Raw genomic sequence first — 20035 nt, forward strand, 5'->3', positions numbered from 1 at the left:
AGATGAATTAATAAAGTAAATGATAAAATTTATAAATATAAATATGAAATAAGAGTATAACTGTAAAATAAACATACATACTAAAAAAAAAGCTTTTTTTAAAAGTTTTAACTTTTAATTTTTTTCTTCATTATAAAAAAACTTTTTTTATAATAGAAACCTTTACAAAATTATGTTGGGTTAAAATTAATTTTTTTTATTTTTAAAAAAAGACATCCTAAACTGGAGGTAAAATTTTAGTTCATTCCGATCAAATTGAGGGGTCTTCTTTCTTTTTCTTCTGTCTTTTCTCACTTTTCTTTTTCTTTTTTCTTTTTCTCTGTCGCTGCGAGTGCTCTTCTCTTTATGCAGCTTTTTTCTCATAGGTTATTCAAAGATAATGGTAATGGGCCCATAAAAATATGGGTCACGGACCCTACAAAATTATATCATATACAAAGAAACAAACAATCACAATAAAATGAAAATAATAACAAGAAGGAAAAGTTACTAATGCAATGTTCATGGACTTGGTTGTTGAGTCTCCCCAACTTTGCACGGTCATGATATATGTTAATTGTTAAAGTTCACAGCTATTACTTTTAGTCAACGAGGTCAACTTGCTTATGAGCTTGATGGGTATGATGATGGAGATCAATTAGTATTAAGAAGGTTTGTGCATGAGGGATTAAAGTTGAACTGCATGTGCATGACTATGAATCTATCTCATTCTCATGGAATTTAGTTGAAGAGGAATGGAAACATGGAGCGAGTGATATCATCTTTCATAAGTTCGTTTCTTCTTTGGTCACTCTTGTTGCTTCTTTTGGTGCTTAAGGTTTCTGGCAACGCTGAAGGTGAGTGGTGACCTTTTGTTCCCATTAAATAGAGGTGCTTTTAATGAGCAGGGTTAAGAAAATACTCAATTATGCCTTTTTTATTCTATTTTTTATTTTCCTGATTTTGTTCTGTTTTGTGGCCTTTCATATGTTTGAATAACAAGTAAAACTGGAGGAGTTAAACCAAAAATCTTAATTAATTCACGGGTCCTAATATTTATATTATGTGTAAAAAATGATTCCTAACAAAAAATTGGATTCCCAATTTAGTCTTTTACAAAAAAAAATTAGTCGTCTGGTCCCTGTGTAATTCAAGGTGGACTTATTTTAGTCTTTTTGACGGACTAATGTGGATTTTTTTTGAATTTAGGAGGGACCACGATTTCAACTAAATGACTTTGAATTTTTTAGGGACCGAGAGTGATTTCTTTTTGTAAGTAACCGTATTTTTTGTTAAGGACTTAAAATTAAAACGGTATTTACTCTTATATTATTCTCATTTTAGTCCATTCATAACACAAGTAGGATTTCTCTCACGCTTAAATTCCCAAACAGTTTTCACTTGCCGAATTTCACACAATTTTATGAAGCAACGTAAGTGTTGACACTTGTTTGATTCTTTACTCCAAATGATTTAATATTTTGAATGTTTGCAATTGCACCTGAATATTGCTTCTATGACAGGTGATGCCCTGACTGCATTAAAGAACAGTTTGAATGATCCTAGCAATAATCTTCGAAGCTGGGATGTTACCCTTGCCAATCCATGCACATGGTTTCTTGTCAAATGCAATGGTGATAATAGTGTGACCCGTGTGTAAGTTATTTATGTCATCTTTACAAGTAGTTTTGTGAACGTTTGTGCATATAGTGAAAAATTAATTTGTGTTTGGCTAGTTATCTTGGAAATGCAAACCTTTCGGGACAACTGGTTCCACAGCTTGGTCAGCTCCCAAATTTGCAATACTTGTAAGTTGTGAAACAGATATGACAATTTTGGGTAAATTTTGTGAGCAGATTTTGCTTGGCTAGTTTTCTTTATTGTTATTCAGTTTTTGTTCTCTTTAAACATGATCTTATAAACAGTAGGACTATATTGATTGGCCAGGCATCAGACTAATTTCTTTGTTCACTGCCTCAATGCTCCAAACTTATGTGAACTCCATTCCCTGATTGGAGCAGGGACTTAGGTTTCCTCTTGATATTCTATATTTTGTTTGACAATACATTTTCTCCCTTGCCACTCCCAAAACAAGGTAGATAAGTTGCTCTTCATTGAGAATATGTTTCTCATTTTTCATAAAGTTCTTGTTTGTTTGTCTGCCTTTCCTTCTGACAAAAAAAAGCTGTGTTGTTTCCTTTGACCATTTTGGAAGTGGGCAGGGTGAACGGATTTTATTATGGTATTTACATGATTTCTTCTGTTTTTTGTTCAACAACGTTTTTATCAAGAAATCACTTGCTGCATACATATGATTCTCAAAAAAATAACCTTCTCCAGGGCTAGTATGCTTAACTTTGTAAAACAGGTGAATAAGGCAATTAAATGGATAAATCCCCAGAACTCATCTACTTGGTTCATATCATAGAAATATTGGTGTACATTATTTATTTTAGTGATCCTAGAATGGAATAAAATAAAAGATTTTCCCAATTGCAATATGTTTTGATTTTCCTACTCAATCAAAATGTCAAAATTTGAAGGTTTTCTGCCCTACCTCTGTTGGTTGTAGTAGAGAGTCTCAATCTAAGCAAGGGCTGTCCTCCTCACACATATTTTCTTGTTGAACAATCAATTTTCTTGAGGAACAGTTGTATTATCAACTTTTGGTGCCTTCCTAAGCTTGACATTAGCCAGTCTCTTGGCGATAGTTTTATAAATTGCTGAAGAAAAGATTACATATTGAATATTATACAAGCCATCAATATATATTTGTGTGGTTCAATTTTCACCATACCAACTTCTATTAGATTTTGACCCTTTTCACAGCATTAATGCAAATGTTTTCTTCCATTTTTAGTATTTTATTGGACTTTTTTACTTGCTCAAATCTGGAAATATTTTTCTTTTCAATGACAGGGAACTTTACAGTAATAACATAACTGGGAATATCCCAAAGGAGCTTGGAAATTTGACAAAGTTGGAGAGCTTGGATCTTTACTCGAACAAGTTAACTGGTCTCATTCCGGACACACTGGCCAACCTTAAACAACTACGTTACCTGTATGTCATGCTTTCCTTCATCTCATATCTTTTATCTGCAAAACTTATTTATATATGTTTCAATTTTGTTTCTTCATTTACTTTTTAACCTTCATAAATTTTGCTTTCCCACATAAAATGGTGGCAGATTATGCAGCCTACAATATGACTATTTCAGTTCCAACAGAGCCTGTAATATACTTCAAACACATGCCTAAGAAAAGAATCATTCTACCTAATAAAATGAAATATATGATGATTGATCGTAGTGCTCATATTGGTCGGTCTAGTAAAAAATATAACTTCAAACTATTTAACTGGTTGGAAAAGGTGACAAATTTTTATGTGCAACTAATACTGGAGTTTTTTCTGCTTAAATATTCATGAATAAAATGTTAAGTGTGTTTGTTACATGTGTATATTGACCAATTCATCCTCTCTGTATATTAAAGATGCAATAAAGTCAATGTAACAATTGTTCATGAGCATCCACTTAAATGGGCTGAGGGGGTGATGGTGGTCTAGGGGTGCCATTGCCACCTTGGCTGCATGAATTTTCTTCAAATGCTTGGCAGGGCTTGTGTGTTATGTTCCTTAATTTACTTTTACCACAACTGAACTTACTTTTTTTTTTAAAATCAAGTAATCGTGATTAGCTCTTAGATTCCATTCCCTCCCACATTTTAATAGTTAAGGCTTCGACGTGATTATATTATAATGGATTGAAGCTCTGCTTGTTTTCTTGGTTTTTTCCCTGCAAATTTATTTTCATGGAAGGGAGTTTTAATGATTGTGTTAGGGGTAAGGGGAGGAGCATTTTGACCACCTTCTACATAAATTTCCAAAAGGGAATGGCATCAGTCATGCCTGGATTTAGACATTTTTCAATTGTGTCCAATTTACATTGCTATGTAGAATACTTCGTTATATATCCTAGTCTTCTAATTTAAGTCAGCAACAAGTTATTATAGCGAACACACTCAACACACATGCTACTTGATAATTGTTTGCTATCATGTCTTGTTACTCTTCTCTATCAGTAGTTTATTATCTGCAAGCTAATTGAATTTGCTCCCTGAACTAGGCGCCTCAACAATAACAGCTTGTCTGGAAACATTCCTATGTCTTTGACCAATGTTACTACCCTGCAAATCCTGTGAGTTTCACTCATATATCTAGATTTTTCATGAACTACTCCAAATGTAGATACCTTGTTATAGTGATGTATTTTTATTTTTATGCATGACCTGACACCATGGTCACTGTGGAATATAGTGATTTAGCAAACAACAACTTATCAGGAGATGTCCCAGTCAATGGTTCATTTTCAATGTTTACTCCAGTCAGGTTGGTGCAAATGAAATTGTTTATATCATTATGATAAGAACCTTTGGAGAGCCACACCACAAAAGCTAGCCATTGTAGTGGGAGAACCCACGCCCCATATAAACCTTTCATCAGAATCCCATAGACCCATACTTATGACGTGGGACTCGAGTCCCTTACCCTGCAATTTGATCCTAACACATTACTATTACTATTGAGGGATGAGATACCAAAATTTTGCTAATGCCTGTGTTCCCTTTTACAGTTTTGACCATAACCCTTTCTTGAAGAAGAAATCCCCTCTAGCTCCACCACTTTCTCGGCAACAACAAACTACGTCAGGTTTGTAAATATTTGTTTCTTTGCTTGTAATTAATTAAATTTGTAAAGAATAATTGACCTAAAAACATAAGCTGAGAATGTAACTCTTAACATGCCCCTCATGTGAGAGTCCACTAGGCTTGAAACATGAAAAATACAGGCTTACCACTAAAATTGATAGCAAAATCAAACTCTACACCACTAGGTTAACTAAAAATTGGTACCATGTAAAAGAATCACTTGACCCAAAATTTGAAACCACTAAGATAAGCAAAGGAAAAATAATGGTGTTTTATAACTCATAAAATTAATACTATGTAAAAGGTTTTCAATTTTTCTAGTAATTTGCTTTTGTTTCTGTACAAGCTGCAGTCACTTGTTTCCTTTTCTCCATATGTTTATTTTGTAATTTTGGATGGCACCTGTGACTGAACCTTTTCATTCTTAGGGTATCTCTGATGATGGAGATACCTTAAGCATAGCTTCTTCCGCATGCTTAAATATATAGCTTCTGTTAGAGATATATAAAAACCATTAATGTAACTTCACCCACTAGCTTAAGTTTTTGAGTTGAATTGGTTCTTTTGAAGCTTCTTTAGGTGGATGGTCAAATTCAAGAGAGGGAATTAATAATAGAGTTATACTTTACCATTTAATTCTTTTAATCCATGTAGGTAGCAGTGCCACTGGGGCTATTGCTGGAGGAGTTGCTGTGGGTGTTGCTGTGTTGTTTGCTGCCCCTGCAATTGCACTTGCTTATTGCCTTAGAAGAAAGCCAAAGGATTATTTCTTTGATGTTCCTGGTTAGTTGACTATCATAAAAGATGGTATACATACTGATTAAAACTGAATATGATAACCGTTGCTGATTTTCCTACATTTGTGTGTCTTTTACTGGCAGCTGAGCAGGATCCTGAAGTTCACCTTGGTCAGCTTATAAAGTTTTCACTGCGGGAACTGCAAGTTGCAACAGATAGTTTTGATAAGAATAACCTTCTTGGTACAGGTGGATTTGGCAAAGTTTATAAAGGACGCTTAGCAAATGGTTCTCTTGTAGCAGTAAAAAGACTTAAAGAGGAACGCACCCAAGGTGGGGAGCTACAATTTCAAACTGAAGTGGAAATGATCAGCATGGCTGTGCATCGAAATTTGCTTCGGCTGCGTGGTTTTTGCGCAACAACTACTGAGCGGTTACTTGTATATCCTTTCATGGTTAACGGAAGTGTAGCATCTTGTTTACGTGGTATCCTTATTAGTCTTTTGAAGTTGTTTTGGATTATTGTGAAGAAATGCATAGCTTTTATTAAAACGTGTTCATATTAAAAATGTTCTCACTGTAAACTTTTAAATCATGTGTTCATGCTAAAAATGTGTTTATATTGATTTTGTTGTTCTAGAGCGTCCGGAATCTCAACCACCACTTGAGTGGTCAAAAAGGAAGCATATTGCCCTGGGAGCTGCTAGGGGCCTTGCCTATTTGCATGATCATTGTAACCCGAAGATTATTCATCGTGATGTCAAAGCTGCTAATATATTGTTGGATGAGGAATTTGAAGCAGTTGTTGGAGATTTTGGTTTAGCAAAGCTTATGGATTACAAAAAAACTCATGTTACCACTGCTGTATGTGGTACCCTTGGGCATATAGCACCTGAGTACCTCTCAACTGGAAAGTCTTCAGAGAAGACTGACGTTTTTGGATATGGTGTTATGCTTCTTGAACTAATAACTGGAAAGAGGGCTTTTGATCTAGCACGACTTGCCGAAAATGATGATATCATGTTGCTTGATTGGGTAGGTATTCAGTTTATGAAAAATATGCCATTAGTACTTGTTTGTTGTTATTTATTGTCGTATAAATATTTGGGAATGGATCCTCTCAATATTGTATTTTAATATAATCATCACATCATGAAAATAAGTCATTAATTGACAGGTCAAGAGACCATTTCTCATATGACACTATCATAATAAAATGAGACATGAAAGCATCTATTTGCATAACTATTCTGGTTATTTCTTGTGGTATAACTAGCCTTTGCTTTAAAAATACAATACAATATTGATTTGGTTGTTCCTATTTCTATGCCAGATTCTAGAATCTCATCTTCCTGGCTGTTGTTTAGTTCATTATTGCTACATTGGTTATATACACATATTTAACTCCAATGACTAACGGTGATTGTTGGCAACTGACATTATTTTGTGCCAAGGTTAAAAAACTTCTGAAAGAGAGGAGATTGGAGAAACTGGTGGATGCAAATTTAAAGGGAAATTATGATGAGGAGGAGGTAGAACAGCTAATCCAAATGGCATGTCTATGCACACAAGGGTCCCATTGGGAAAGGCCCAAGATGTCTGAGGTGGTGAGAATGCTAGAGGGTGATGGTTTGCCAGAAAAATGGGATCAATGGCAGAAAGAGGAGATTATCCGCAAAGATTTCAACCAAACCCATCAGTATCACCACACTGGTGATTTGATAATGGACTCAACTGCAAATATGCAACCAGATATACTATCAGGTCCTAGATGATCTTCGAACATTGTGCACTATCCTGCCTAATGCAACACTCTCTGCTTGAAAGCTATATACTACTTATTTGTGCATATGATTGTCATCTTCTGGGAAATATAATTGCAGGGGATAATAGAATAATGAGATGTTTCATTATGACCTTGTGATCATGACCATATATTGTGTCAGTTGAAAATACAACCATTAATAAGAAGTAAAAAAATGAAATAAGGCAGTGACTAATCATTAATTCTATTATAATATAGAAAGCTGAAAATGCAGCTAATCAATTTTCTCAAACGAAATAGCTGAGAGCAAAACTAAATGACACCGTCCAAGTTGTAGCATAACAGCATTCTAGCCAAGCAAATGACCTATTTAGTTTGATCTGAAAAACTTTTTACATTTCAAGCGATGAATGTTTTTTATTCATAAATACATTGAGTTTTTCATATGAAGACAAAATTTGATATCTAAAATATTCTTAATTAACTGCAAAGTTTATCTAATTATCTCATTGCACAGTTTCTTTTGAGGAAATATTTTATCAACATCAACAACATCTTTATCCCTAATTAATTAGGGTCGGTGGTAGATGAACCCACATGAAAGATACAAAACGGTTGCAAAAAAGTAAAAAAAAAAGCAAAAAATAAATAAATAAAAAATAGATAAATAAAAATAAAAAAATAGAATAAAAAATAAAATAAAATAAGATAAAAATAAAAAATAAAATAAAATAAAAATATATGTATATATAAATAAATAAAAGTAAAAAAGAAAGGGACAAGAAGAAGTGGGGGAAATGAAGGGGAAACAGACTAAAAAGGGACTATCTGGAACATAGGAATAACAACGGGTCTAACCCTCCACCATACTTATAGCTTTTCTCCATTCCGTTCTAAGACATACTGTCCGCCAATTTATATCTCACTCCATTAAATCTTGTTTTACTATCTTCCCCTAAGTAAGCTTCGGCCTACCTCTGCCTCTTTTTGTGTTTAGCTCTTGGTAACAAACTTCTGTTCTTACAGGAGCATCCATGGGCCTTCTCATCACATGCCCAAACCACCTCAATCTATGTTCTCTCATCTTCTCGGCTACCGGTACTACTCCGACCTTTCTTGAGGAAATATTTTATAATTGAGAAAAATTCAAAAAGCCTCTTGTAGTTTTACTTTGAATCATTTAGACTTTTATGTCTTTTTTTAAGACTTTAATATTTATACCGTGAATGTAATCTACATTCATTCCAAAAAAGATGTCATTTTGTGTTGAAAAAAAAAATTTATAATGAAAAAAATTATTATAACCCTGCCATAAATCATAATTACAAAAATATCTTGATTTTCATTTTAAAATGATGTTATTTTGGGCTCAATGTAGATAATTTATTTACATTGACTGTAGAAAAGACTAGGGGTGTTCGCGGTCTGGATTGGATCGGTTTTGGAAGCCAAAAATCATCTGATCCAATCCCTTCGGTTTAATCATGTAATCATCCATTCAGTTTTGATTATTTTTCAAATCCGATCCGATCCAACTCAATTTTTTTCGATTTGGATTGGATCGGTTTTCGGTTTTCTGAAAATCCTAAGATTTGTTTCATGATTATTGTGCAAATAACATCCTTTGTATATATTCACTTTGTAATTTTTTTTTTTGAAATACAAAAGCATTTGTAAATGATTATATAGGTTTTTTTGTGGGGCAATGAGATATGAAGCTCTACACAGATAAAATTTTGTTGAAGAGATGTGACTAAGCTTTTTCTTAGGTTTAGTTGATGGGTTAATGGGTATTGAGTTTAGAAATTTTTGGGCTATGATTGGAGAAAAGCCTAAGTAGGTAGAGGGGAATTAATATATTAGATCCGTTTGGATTGGATCAGTTTTCATCACTCAATCCAAAAACCGATCTAATCCAAGTAAAATTTTCGATTTTTTTTCGATTTTAGGTTTTTCGATTTTTGGTTTATTCGGTTTGGATCGGTTGATGAATACCCCTAGAAAAGACGAACCTTTTTTTTTTAAAGCACAAACCCTTTTTTTAAGTCATTTATCCTCCTATGAATTGTTTTAGTACTTTTTTTTTTGCTTTGAATTGTTAGAAATTAAATTAATCTATCTATTTTACAATTTTTAAAATAAGAGAATAGATTGACGATAAAAAAAATGAAAAAAGAAGAAAGAAATAGGACAAATATATTGGAAACTTGCAACAATTATAGAAAGGACTAAAAAAACAGACATAGAAGAAAAAAAGATCAAATATGTTTAAAACAAAAATAATAAAATAAATTAAGGACAAAAAATAGAAGAAAAAATAAGATCAAATATTTTGAAAATTTATAATAATAATAGAAAAGACTAAAAATAAAAAATAAAAATAAAAATAGTCTAAATCAAAAAGAAGAAAATAGAAGAAACACAAAAAAGAAATAGAAAAAATAAGATCAAATGTGTCTAAATAAAAAAGAAAAAAATATAATGATGATAAAAAAAAAAATGGGGAAAAAGTATCTAATGTTACTTTAGACAATTTTGTCTAATGTTCACCGAAACGACGTCGTTTTGAGGTCGAAAAATTAAAAAAATTAGAATAATAAAGATTATTATAACCTGAAATAAATTAAAATTACAAATACACCATGATTTTCGCCTCAAAACGATGTCGTTTCGGCAAACATTAGATAAACTTGTCTAAAGTAACTTTAGAAAAAATGAACCCAAAAAAAAGAAAAAGAAAAAGAAAACTAAATATGTTGAAAATTCACAACATTAACAGAAAAGTCAAATATTTAAAAAAAATTAAAATAATCTAAATTAAAAAGAATAAAATAGGCAGGAGACAAAAGAGAAATATAAGAAAAAGAAATCATTGCTATAAGTTTCCAACATATTTGATTTTATTTTTTCTTCTTTTTTCTTTATTTTATCTTCAGTATTTTCTTTTTCTTTTTTTTTGACTTGATATGTTTGGTCTTTTTTTCTTTTATTTTTCTTTTCACTTTTGTTAACAGAAATGAAAGAAAAAATAAGACAAAAAAATAAAAAGAAAAGAAAAAAAGAAGTCAGTGTTGTAAATTTTTAATATATTTGGTCTTATTTTTTCTTCTATTTCTTTTGTGTTTAGTTTTTTTACTTTTTTATTTTTTTATTTTTTTTTTACTTTTAGTCTTTTTGTTATTGTTGTAACTTTCCAACATATATAATCTTATTTTTCTCCATAGTTTATTTTTATATTCTTCTTTCTGATTTAGATAAATTTGATTTTTTTCTTCTATTTTTCTTTGTTTTTTCTTTAAGTGTTATAAATTTTTAACATATTTGGTATTATTTCTTCTTTTATTGTTTTTGTCCTCAATCTATTTTCTTTTTTTAAAAAGGCTAAAATCGGCAGATAAATTTAATTTCTAACGGTATTAAGGATTGATTTGAATGAAAAAAAAAAAAACATTGGGAGCAAGTTTGAAAAAAAGTTATTGGGATATAAATAATTCAAAGCAAAACCATAAGGGATTTTATAATATTTTCCTTTATTATCTTCAATTCTTGATCTATATTTCAATAAGAATTAGAGTAGAGTAAAGTAAGGACAAAATCTTACATAAAAAGTACAGGTAATTTTTTTTATTGTAAATAGTAAGTTTTCAGGGGGAAGATTATATTTATAAATTTTTTGTTTACAAACTTACAAACTACACTGTTTCTAACTGGTAATACACTCTTGAGTAGACTATTACCGGTCAGACATAGTGTAGTTTGTAAAAATTTTTTTTGTCAATATAATCCTATTCATCTTTCAGTTGTGCTAAATAATATGAGATTACATGTTATAGGAAATAACTTTTTCTGTAATACACACATAAAAATGTGTGAGGTCCATACGAGAAGAAGAGAGAGAAAAAGAAAATATAGATCTCATACATTTTACGTGTGTGTTAGAAATAAAATTATCTCATGCAACATGAGAAATATTTATCCCAAATAATATATGGGTTTGATATTTTTGTTTTTGATGAATTTTTTTTTCTCTCATATTCATATAAAAGTTAATAGGTTCCACTAATATTAAATTGGAGCAAAAATATCTTTTCCATAATATATTGGAAAAAATGTGTATCATTTTAAAGGATGTAAAGTTGTGTCATTTTATGTAACATCCCGGGTGTTGACGAGGACGGGGAGTGATCGCCGGTGCGAAAGGGCATGGGCAAGGAGCGGCTCTTGACAGACTTCCAGCGATGGGGTACATGAATGAATCGAATCATTATCCAAAAGAGAAGGATTTTAGAGACTGTGCTGGTATGAGACGGTACAGTTGAGATAGCTTTTAAGAATTAATTGGTACTAGCTATTCTAACAAGATGCATCTACTTTTCGGTAGCCTGGAACGGAAGAACTCCATAGTGAAGCGTGCTTGATTTGGGGCAATTTTGGGATGGTGACCTCCTCGGAAATTTTCGCGGGAAGTATGCGAGTGAAGACAAAGCACGCTGGAAAATCGCGTGGAGACAGTCGTTGATCCTTGCAAGTTGTCAGCCCTACAAAATTAAATTATAGAGAAATAAAAAATAAAAAGAAAAGAATAAAAGCGAACACCCAATTTTCAAGTATACGGATAAAAGCATTTATTATTGGAATGACAGTAATGCTAGATCTTGAAGTTCACAGCTATTTCTTTTGGTCAACTTGCTTCTGAGCTTGACGGTGACGGGTATGATGGTTTAATATTAAGAATGAGGGATTATTGAACTGCACGTGCATGGCTATGAATCTATCATCTTTCGTAAGTTCGTTTCTTCTTTGGTCTCTCTTGTTGCTTCATTTGGTGCTTAAGGTTTCTGGCAATCCAGAAGGTAAGTAAGTGGTGACCTTTTGTGCTTACTCTATGGGGTTTTAATTGATGCATAAATATCTGTTCCCATTAAATGAGCGGTGTTAAGAAAATAACTCAATTATGCTATGCCTTTTTTTTTTATTGAGATTTGCATTTGTACGCAACAAACTTTCATATACACACAACATTACGTGGAGCTCACATTTTTTTGAAAAAAAAAGAAAAAAAAAAGAATTATGACACGCAAAACGAATCTCTATAACATTACACAATCACTTTTCCTACAATATAAATCTTAACCCTTTTTTATTCTATTTTATTTTCTTAATTTTTGTTCTGTTTTTGAATGACAAGTAAAACTGGAGGAGTTAAACCAAAAATCTTAATTAATTAAGGGGTCCTAATATTTATATTATTCTCAGTTAGTCCATAATCCATTCATAACACAAGTAGGATTTCTCTCACGCTTAAATTCCCAAACAGTTTTCACTTTTCACTTCCGGAATTTCACACAATTTTATGGAGCAACGTAAGTGTTGACACTTGTTTGATTCTTTACTCTGAATGATTTAATATTATGAATATTTGCAATTGCACCTGAATATTGCTGCTATGACAGGTGATGCCCTGACTGCATTCAAGAACAGGTTGAATGATCCTAACAATAAACTTCAAAGCTGGGATGTTACCCTTGCCACTCCATGCACATGGTTTCATGTTAAATGCAATCGTTATGATAGTGTGATCAGTGTGTAAGTTATTTATGTCATCTTTACCACTAGTTTTATGAACGTTTGTGCATATAGTGAAAAATTAATTTGTGTTTGGCTAGTGATCTTGGAAATGCAAGCCTTTCGGGACAACTGGTTCCACAGCTTGGTCAGCTCCCAAATTTGCAGTACTTGTAAGTTGTGAAACAAATATCACAATTTTGGGTAAATTTTGTGAGTTGTTCAAGAAGCCAGCCCTTGCTTGCAGCTATAGCAAGGAGAGTACGGATGGAAGTCATTTTGGCTACGGGTGAAAAGGTATCGAAGTAGTCAACGCCTTCGAGTTGGGTAAACCCTTTCGCGACCAAAGGAGTCTTATATCTTTCAATCTCACCAGTGGAACGGTATTTGATCTTGTAAACCCATTTACAGCCAATGGGAACTTTACCATCAGGAAGGTCAACGATGGACCAAGTATTGTTAAAAGTCAATGCAGATATTTCAGAATTCATGGCATTTCTCCATTCTTCATGTTTAATGGCTTGGGAATAGGATGATGGTTCAGTGTGTGTGGAAACATTTAAGCAAAAACGTTTATAGGGTGTGCTGCAAGAGTTATAAGAGATGACATTTGATAAAGGGTGAGTTATGAGAGAAGAAGAAAGATTACCTAGACTTGATTGGGCAGAGTGAACAGCAGATAGACTATAATGGTAGTCTTCAAGGTAACGTGGAGGCATCCTTATGCGTGAGGAACGACGTGGCAGTGTGGAGAGGTCCGAATCATGCATATCAACATCTGTCAAATTGGTCACACCATCAGGTTGACGTGGCAATGGAAGATAATTAGGATCATGCAGAACAACATCTGTTATATTGGTGTCATTAGTATGGATAGGCGAAGGTTGGTTTATTGGATTTTGGCTATTTGGGAATGATACAGGTTGATCTGCATCAATGGTTGGTATAAAGGTGAGAGATGGGCTGTTGGTGGGTAGAGGTGAGCTGATTTGGGCTGGTTTATCTGTGTGTGTATGGAAAGGGAAATAGTATTCATAAAAAAATACATTTCTTGAAATGAAAATGTCTTTGGAAGAAATGTCATAAAGCAAGTATCCTTTGGTACCCATGCGATAGCCTAAGAACACTGCCTTACGTGCTCGTGGAGAAAATTTTGATCTATGTGCAGTCAATGTGGAGGCATAGGCCAAGCATCCAAATACTCGGAGAAGTTCTAATGAAGGTTGGCTGTTGTGGAGGATCTCATAAAGGGATCTGTTGTTTAGCTTTGGGCTGCAGGTACGGTTAATGATGTGGATGGCATGGGTGATGGCAAAGCACCAAAGTTGCTTTGGAAGGTTGGCTTGAAAGTATAAGGACCTGGCAACATTTAGTATATGTTGGTGCTTTCTTTCTACCACCCCATTCTGCTGTGGTGTCTCCACACAGGTTCGTTGATGTGTAATTCCTTCTTTTAAGTAAAACTCGGTCATGATAAACTCAACTCCATTATCAGAACACAAACACTTAAGGGATGTCCTCCATTGGTTCTTGATATATGCAACAAAATTCTGAAGGTGATTACGTGTTTCTCCTTTTGTTTTCATAAGAAACACCCATGTAAACTTTGAGTGATCATCAACTAACGTGAGGAAGTATCTATGGCCATATATAGAGCTAACTGAGTAAGGGCCCCATATATCTGCGTGGAGAAGTTCAAAAATTGCATTTGTTTTGCTGTCACTAATAGGAAAAGGCAACCTTTTTTGTTTTGCTAGATGGCATATGTCACATGGGTTAACATGAATGTTAGGAATAAAAGGGAATTGTATAGTCATTTGCTGTAAAACTGATTTTGACAAATGACCTAACCGACGGTGCCAAAGCAATGAACTATCAGAAATATTGCTATTACAGGTGCCACTGAAATCAACATTCTTATTTACAGAAGTGCAAGAGGAAAAACATTGTCCCTTATTTCTTTCACACATATTGGGCAGCTCCTTTGATGACCTAACCACATATAGTCCATCTTGACGTTCAGCAAAACCAGTCATTGTATAATGACCCTCACATTTATTATGGATTTAATATTGAAGGATAATTACAAAGAAAAAGAAATAAAGTCACTTTTGGTGAAAAATGAGTTAAAATGACAGTTAAGAGGTAAAAAATGCGGATAAATAAAGTTATCTAAAAGTGAAAGTAAAAATAGAAACGTGACTAGAAAAATATTCTAGTCTATTGGTTAAAGTTTGGTAATGAATGGAGGTGTGTAGATAGATGAGCTTATACCCGCTAGTATAATGAATTTATATAAGTGACTCAAGGGAGTCACTGTTCCCTTCTCTTTACGGACGCGAGACAGAGAGAACGAAGGAAAGAAAATGAAAATGGAGATTTTGATTAAAATTCTTCCAAAATTCATAACTTGAGCTAGAGACCTCCAAATCACTCCGTTCCAAAGCCAAACCTGTGAGAAATTTCGAGAGGAATCTATTGGTACCAGTATTTCTGAGTGGGGTTCACTGTAGAGAGAGATCTTCTCCCCCAAAGAATTCGAATTTCATGGAAAATATGGGTTTTGATGGAGCTTGAAGCCATGGGAGCTTGAAGCAAGCTTCTCCCTTCATTCTAGGTAAGTTCATGTTAAGAAATCTTTGTTTTCTTTGAGTTTTGAGAAAGATTGAATATAGGTTTTCATTTTAAAAATTTGGATTGATTGAGCATGTTAGAGCTTAATTCAGGTTTAGCTCATGTTGAGAAAAGTGTTTAGATGAGAATTTTAACGGTGAAAATGTATTTTGGAAAATTAAAAATACCGTATTTTTGAATAGTGTCGTATACGTGAATAGTAACGCATACATGAATAGTATTGTAGAGATGAACAGTGTCATATATATCAATTAACGAATCTTGGATTAGAGGTGTGTGATAAGCTTGAATTTGATGGAGTAAAGCATTGAAATCATGAAGTTGACATGATTTCCTTTATGTGCCTCTTAGCCATTTTCAAAGGAAGTATGTGCTATGAGTTACTGTTTTACAAAGCGAGCATACTTTTATGCGTGGAATGATATTCTAAGGTGTATGGACCTTCGCTTTGGTGAAATAAAAAAGAAAATAAGGTAGCTCCTTTGTATGGCCTTAAAATGAGTTTTGGCCATTTTCAAATGAGGTATATGTTCGGAGATATTGTTTCGCAAAGTGAGGATACTTATATGCGTAAAATAATTTATATAGGTGGCTAAGCTTGGGTTTAGGCACTAGACAAAGAGAAATCTTATAGCTCCTTTGTAATGGGCATTCGGCCTTAAATTGGGAAAAATAGGCTTTTAGGTGCTAAGAGGAGTAATGAGTGTTCTAAAGGCCTTTTGGGACTATCCTAAGACTAAGTGAATATATGGAATTTTGTGGGGATTTGTTGAACAAAGAACCACCCACTCATGACTTAATATGATTAAGTAAAAAGAAAATAAACAATAAAGTGTGTGTCTTGTATATTTACATGGCATTATATCATTTTATTGAGTTTTATGTTGAATTCCTTCTCTAGGTGTACCTAGGGACTGTGAACGTTTGGATTCTCGTGGAGTATGATAAGTAGCTTGTTCTTCAAGTAAGCAGATTGTAAAGCTCAAAGAGGTAAGCTCTATGTTTATGGGGTTCGCTCCTACTTTGTGTTCCGCCATAGTGTACGGACTGTGGTCAGGTTGTATGATATGTATGAGATACATGATATAGATGCATTCATATAGAGCTATATGATAATATGATATGTTTTGTTTTGATGTATTTACTTTGATATGTGTTAATATGATATGTTTTGTTATGATATGACTTCTGTAATATGATTTCTGTAACAATATCTGGCCATTGATTGTATAGTACCCGGATGTTCGCTTTGGGGTCCTCCCTCGGGACTGATGGTGTACGCCTCTGATATGTTCTGGTTCCGCTTTGGGGTCCTCCCTCGGGAACACGTGCGTTGATTTCCGCTTGGGGTCCTCCCTTGGGAATGACTGCGTACGCCTCTGATATGTTCTGGTTCCGCTTTGGGGTCCTCCCTCGGGAACACGTGCGTTGATTTCCGCTTGGGGTCCTCCCTTGGGAATGACTGCGTACGCCTCTGATATGTTCTGGTTCCGCTTGGGGTCCTCCCTTGGGAACACGTGCGTTGATTTCCGCTTGGGGTCCTTCCTTGGGAATATCCGCGTACGTTTCTGATAAGATATGTGTATATGTTTTGTTTAGTTATGATATTTGATTTTATGACATGTTTTATGGGATATGAATGATGATTTTGTAAATGATATTTGTTACGTACGTTGATTTCCGCTTGGGGTCATCCCTTGGGAACGATTGCGTACATCTTTGATATAACACGTTTTGTTCTGATGTGAGTATTGTGATGATTTTTGTAAAAGATATTTGTTACGTGTGTTGATTTTCGCTTGGGGTCATCCCTTGGGAATGACCGCGTTTGTCTTTGATAAGATATGTATATATGCTTTGTTCAGTTATGATAATTGCTTATATGATGTTTTGTATATTATGTATCTGACTGTCATGCAGGAAGTGAGCCCAGGGTATGGAGGGTTTTCCATAAACCTGGAGTTTACTAGAGATTCGTCTCTAACCCCGTTTGGGGATATGATTTCAGGAACACAGTTAATTGAAGAGCCTCATGGGACAAGGACACTAACCGTGGCTAGAGGTACTAGTATGAGGATGTGGAGTTCTGGGTGGTCGGATGCTACTATTTGTTTTAGACGTATTTTTGGAAAAGATGTATTGTTGCATAGTGTTCATATTCGATACATGTACATTTATGTATTCAGGCATGATGATATGACTATGTAGTATTCAGTTATGTTATGTATTGGATTGCATGCTATTAGATTTGTGGCACAGAGCCAAGTTCAGCATGCGCCCATAGATGGGTATCTGAGTATGTTTGCATGACTGGTACTTCTGGAAATATATATTGTTTAAACTGTCTATCAGGAACTCTTGAGTGTGGGATTGGAAAATCCCCAGTTGTCCGATTTACAGAGGTTACTCTGTCCGATTTTCGTCTCCGTAAAATAAGAATTAAATTAGAAGAAGTATGCAATGTGATATGTCTTGTGAAAAAGGATTAAAGAAAAAGAAAAAGTTAGTTCGTATTTTCGTAAGTAAGTCTTCCGCTGTTTCTGTTTGTATCATATGTATGTTAATTGAACCGGCTCGAGACGGGGATGTTACATTTATGGTATCAGAGCAGTTGCTCTAGGGAGTTACATGATATATAGCATAATATATTTGAAGTTGGAAGTTCTTGAGTGTTTTCTTGCAGTGCTGTATAATGCATGTGTGATCACTGAGTGTGAGCGTAGCTAACTCATTCCTTAGTGTAATATATGCAGAGATATGGTTCCTCCAAGGAGAACTCGTAGAACTTTTAATAATCATGATCCACCACCGGATCATGTTGTAGCGATTTTGGCTGCACTACAGCAGACTTGGACTGCAACTAGGCAGAAAGAGCTTGAATTAATAATGAAGCATTCGATTTGACTGTGATAAGGATGAAATTTCGAATTTTCGTCAGAGAAGGAAATTGAATTTACAATCGACTTGTTACCTGGCGTGGGGCCTATCTCTCTTGCCCCATACCGGATGTCACCTCTGGAATTATCTGAATTGAAGAAGCAGATCGAAGACTTGTCTAGTAAGAATTTTATCAGACAGAGTGTATCTCCGTGGAGAGTCCCGGTGATCTTTGTTAAGAAGAAGGACGAGTCTATAAGATTGTGTACAGATTACCGGCAGTGGAACAAGGTTACTGTCAAGAATAAGTATCCTTTGCCGCGTATAGACGATTTGTTGGATCAGTTGCGTGGTGCGACTATATTTTCTAAGATTGATCTTCGGTCCGGGTATCATCAAATCCGGATAAAGTCAGATGATGTTCCGAAGACAGCTTTCAGGTCCTGATATGGGCACTACGAGTACCTGGTTATTCCTTTTGGGCTTACGAATGCACCAGCCGCTTTTATGAGTTATATGAATCGGATCTTTAAAGCCTATCTGGATCAATTTGTGGTTGTCTTTATTGATGAGATACTGATATATTCAAGGTGCAAAGAAGAGCATTCTGAGCATTTAAAGATTGTTTTGCAGATTCTGAAAGAGCATCAGTTGTATGCTAAACCGTTAAAGTGTGATTTCTGGCTTTCTGAGATACAATTTCTGGGCCATGTCATTTCATCTGAAGGAGTGGCAATGGACCCGAGTAAGATTGAAGCAGTGTTAGATTGGGAGCGTCCTAAAAATATTACAGAAATCAGGAGTTTTCTTGGTTTGACTGGGTATTACAGGTGTTTTATTGAGGGATTCTCACGGATGGTACTACCTTTGACACGGTTAACCCGTAAGGGGAACCCATTTGTGTGGACCCAAGAATGTGAAGTGAGTTTTCAGGAGTTAAAAAGGAAGTTGACTACAGCTCCGGTATTGATATTGCCGGATCCTACCAGTAAATTTGTGGTGTATTGTGATGCTTCTAAGTTTGGGTTAGGCTGTGTTTTAATGCAGTTTCGTCAGGTGGTTGCTTATGCTTCTCGGCAGTTAAAGCCGCATGAGAAGAACTATCCGACACACGATCTTAAGTTGGCAGCCGTAGTGTTCGCATTGAGAATCTGGCGACACTTTCTATACGGGGGCCGATTTCATTGTCTACAATGACCACAAAAGCTTGAAGTATCTGTTTGATCAGAAAGAGCTGAATATGAGGCAACGCCGATGGGTGGAATTCCTGAAGGATTATGATTTTGAATTGCAATATCACCCCGGTAAGGCTAATGTAGTAGCAGATGCTTTAAGCAGAAAGACGCTTGGTATGGCCAATTTGATGATTTCTGAGTATAATTTGATTGAGAAATTCAGGGATCTCTGCATTCCTGTGAATACCGAGGATAGTCTGCATTTATTGACTACTACGGTAGTCCAGAACTCATTAGTTGAGCGGATCAAAGAAGCTCAATTGCTTGATGAAGAGATTCAGTCCATGAAAGAATAGGACTTTGTGTCCACTGATAGGTTCGGTCTTAAATTTTACAAAGATCGGATCATTGTTCCGAAGGGTCAAATGGTAGATGAGGTATTGGCTGAGGCCATATGGGTAAGTACATTATCCATCCTATTGCTACCAAGATGTATCAGGCCATGAAACCAAAATTTCTAGTGGTCTGGTAATCCTTGTCAGTGACCTTGGTATGTTGACTGCCTATGGCTTTGACCCTGGGAGTTATTTTCAT

The 20035-nt window shown here is 34.6% G+C and overlaps 1 protein-coding gene and 1 long non-coding RNA gene across 2 annotated transcripts; both read left to right on the top strand.

Annotated features, from left to right (window-relative positions):
* Nucleotides 1-488: 488 nt before the first annotated feature.
* LOC133288733 (BRASSINOSTEROID INSENSITIVE 1-associated receptor kinase 1-like) lies at nucleotides 489-7410 on the top strand. Its single transcript, XM_061486550.1, has 11 exons — nucleotides 489-836; nucleotides 1503-1635; nucleotides 1716-1787; nucleotides 2899-3042; nucleotides 4106-4177; nucleotides 4297-4368; nucleotides 4613-4689; nucleotides 5343-5471; nucleotides 5570-5911; nucleotides 6066-6460; nucleotides 6880-7410. Exons 1-11 carry the CDS (start codon nucleotides 743-745, stop codon nucleotides 7198-7200), a joined length of 1851 nt encoding a protein of 616 aa, XP_061342534.1. The 5' UTR covers nucleotides 489-742; the 3' UTR covers nucleotides 7201-7410.
* A 7689-nt stretch (nucleotides 7411-15099) lies between these two features.
* LOC133288737 (uncharacterized) lies at nucleotides 15100-17669 on the top strand. Its single transcript, XR_009748397.1, has 3 exons — nucleotides 15100-15372; nucleotides 16291-16379; nucleotides 17398-17669. It is a non-coding gene; the product is annotated as an uncharacterized LOC133288737 (long non-coding RNA).
* Nucleotides 17670-20035: the final 2366 nt, after the last annotated feature.

This window comes from Gastrolobium bilobum, unplaced genomic scaffold (assembly GCF_033153095.1).
Source record: "Gastrolobium bilobum isolate Gb01-03AN ecotype WA unplaced genomic scaffold, APGP_CSIRO_Gbil_v1 utg4168, whole genome shotgun sequence".
Classification (NCBI taxonomy): domain Eukaryota; kingdom Viridiplantae; phylum Streptophyta; class Magnoliopsida; order Fabales; family Fabaceae; genus Gastrolobium; species Gastrolobium bilobum.

What these genes read in the sequence shown, in the direction of transcription:
- LOC133288733 (XM_061486550.1), top strand. Translation starts at nt 743, where the DNA reads ATGGAGCGAGTGATATCATCTTTCATAAGTTCGTTTCTTCTTTGGTCA. An exon ending in CTTAAACAACTACGTTACCT is followed by an intron (nt 3,043 to 4,105) that starts GTATGTCATGCT and finishes TCCCTGAACTAG; the next exon opens with GCGCCTCAACAATAACAGCT. An exon ending in GTTACTACCCTGCAAATCCT is followed by an intron (nt 4,178 to 4,296) that starts GTGAGTTTCACT and finishes TGTGGAATATAG; the next exon opens with TGATTTAGCAAACAACAACT.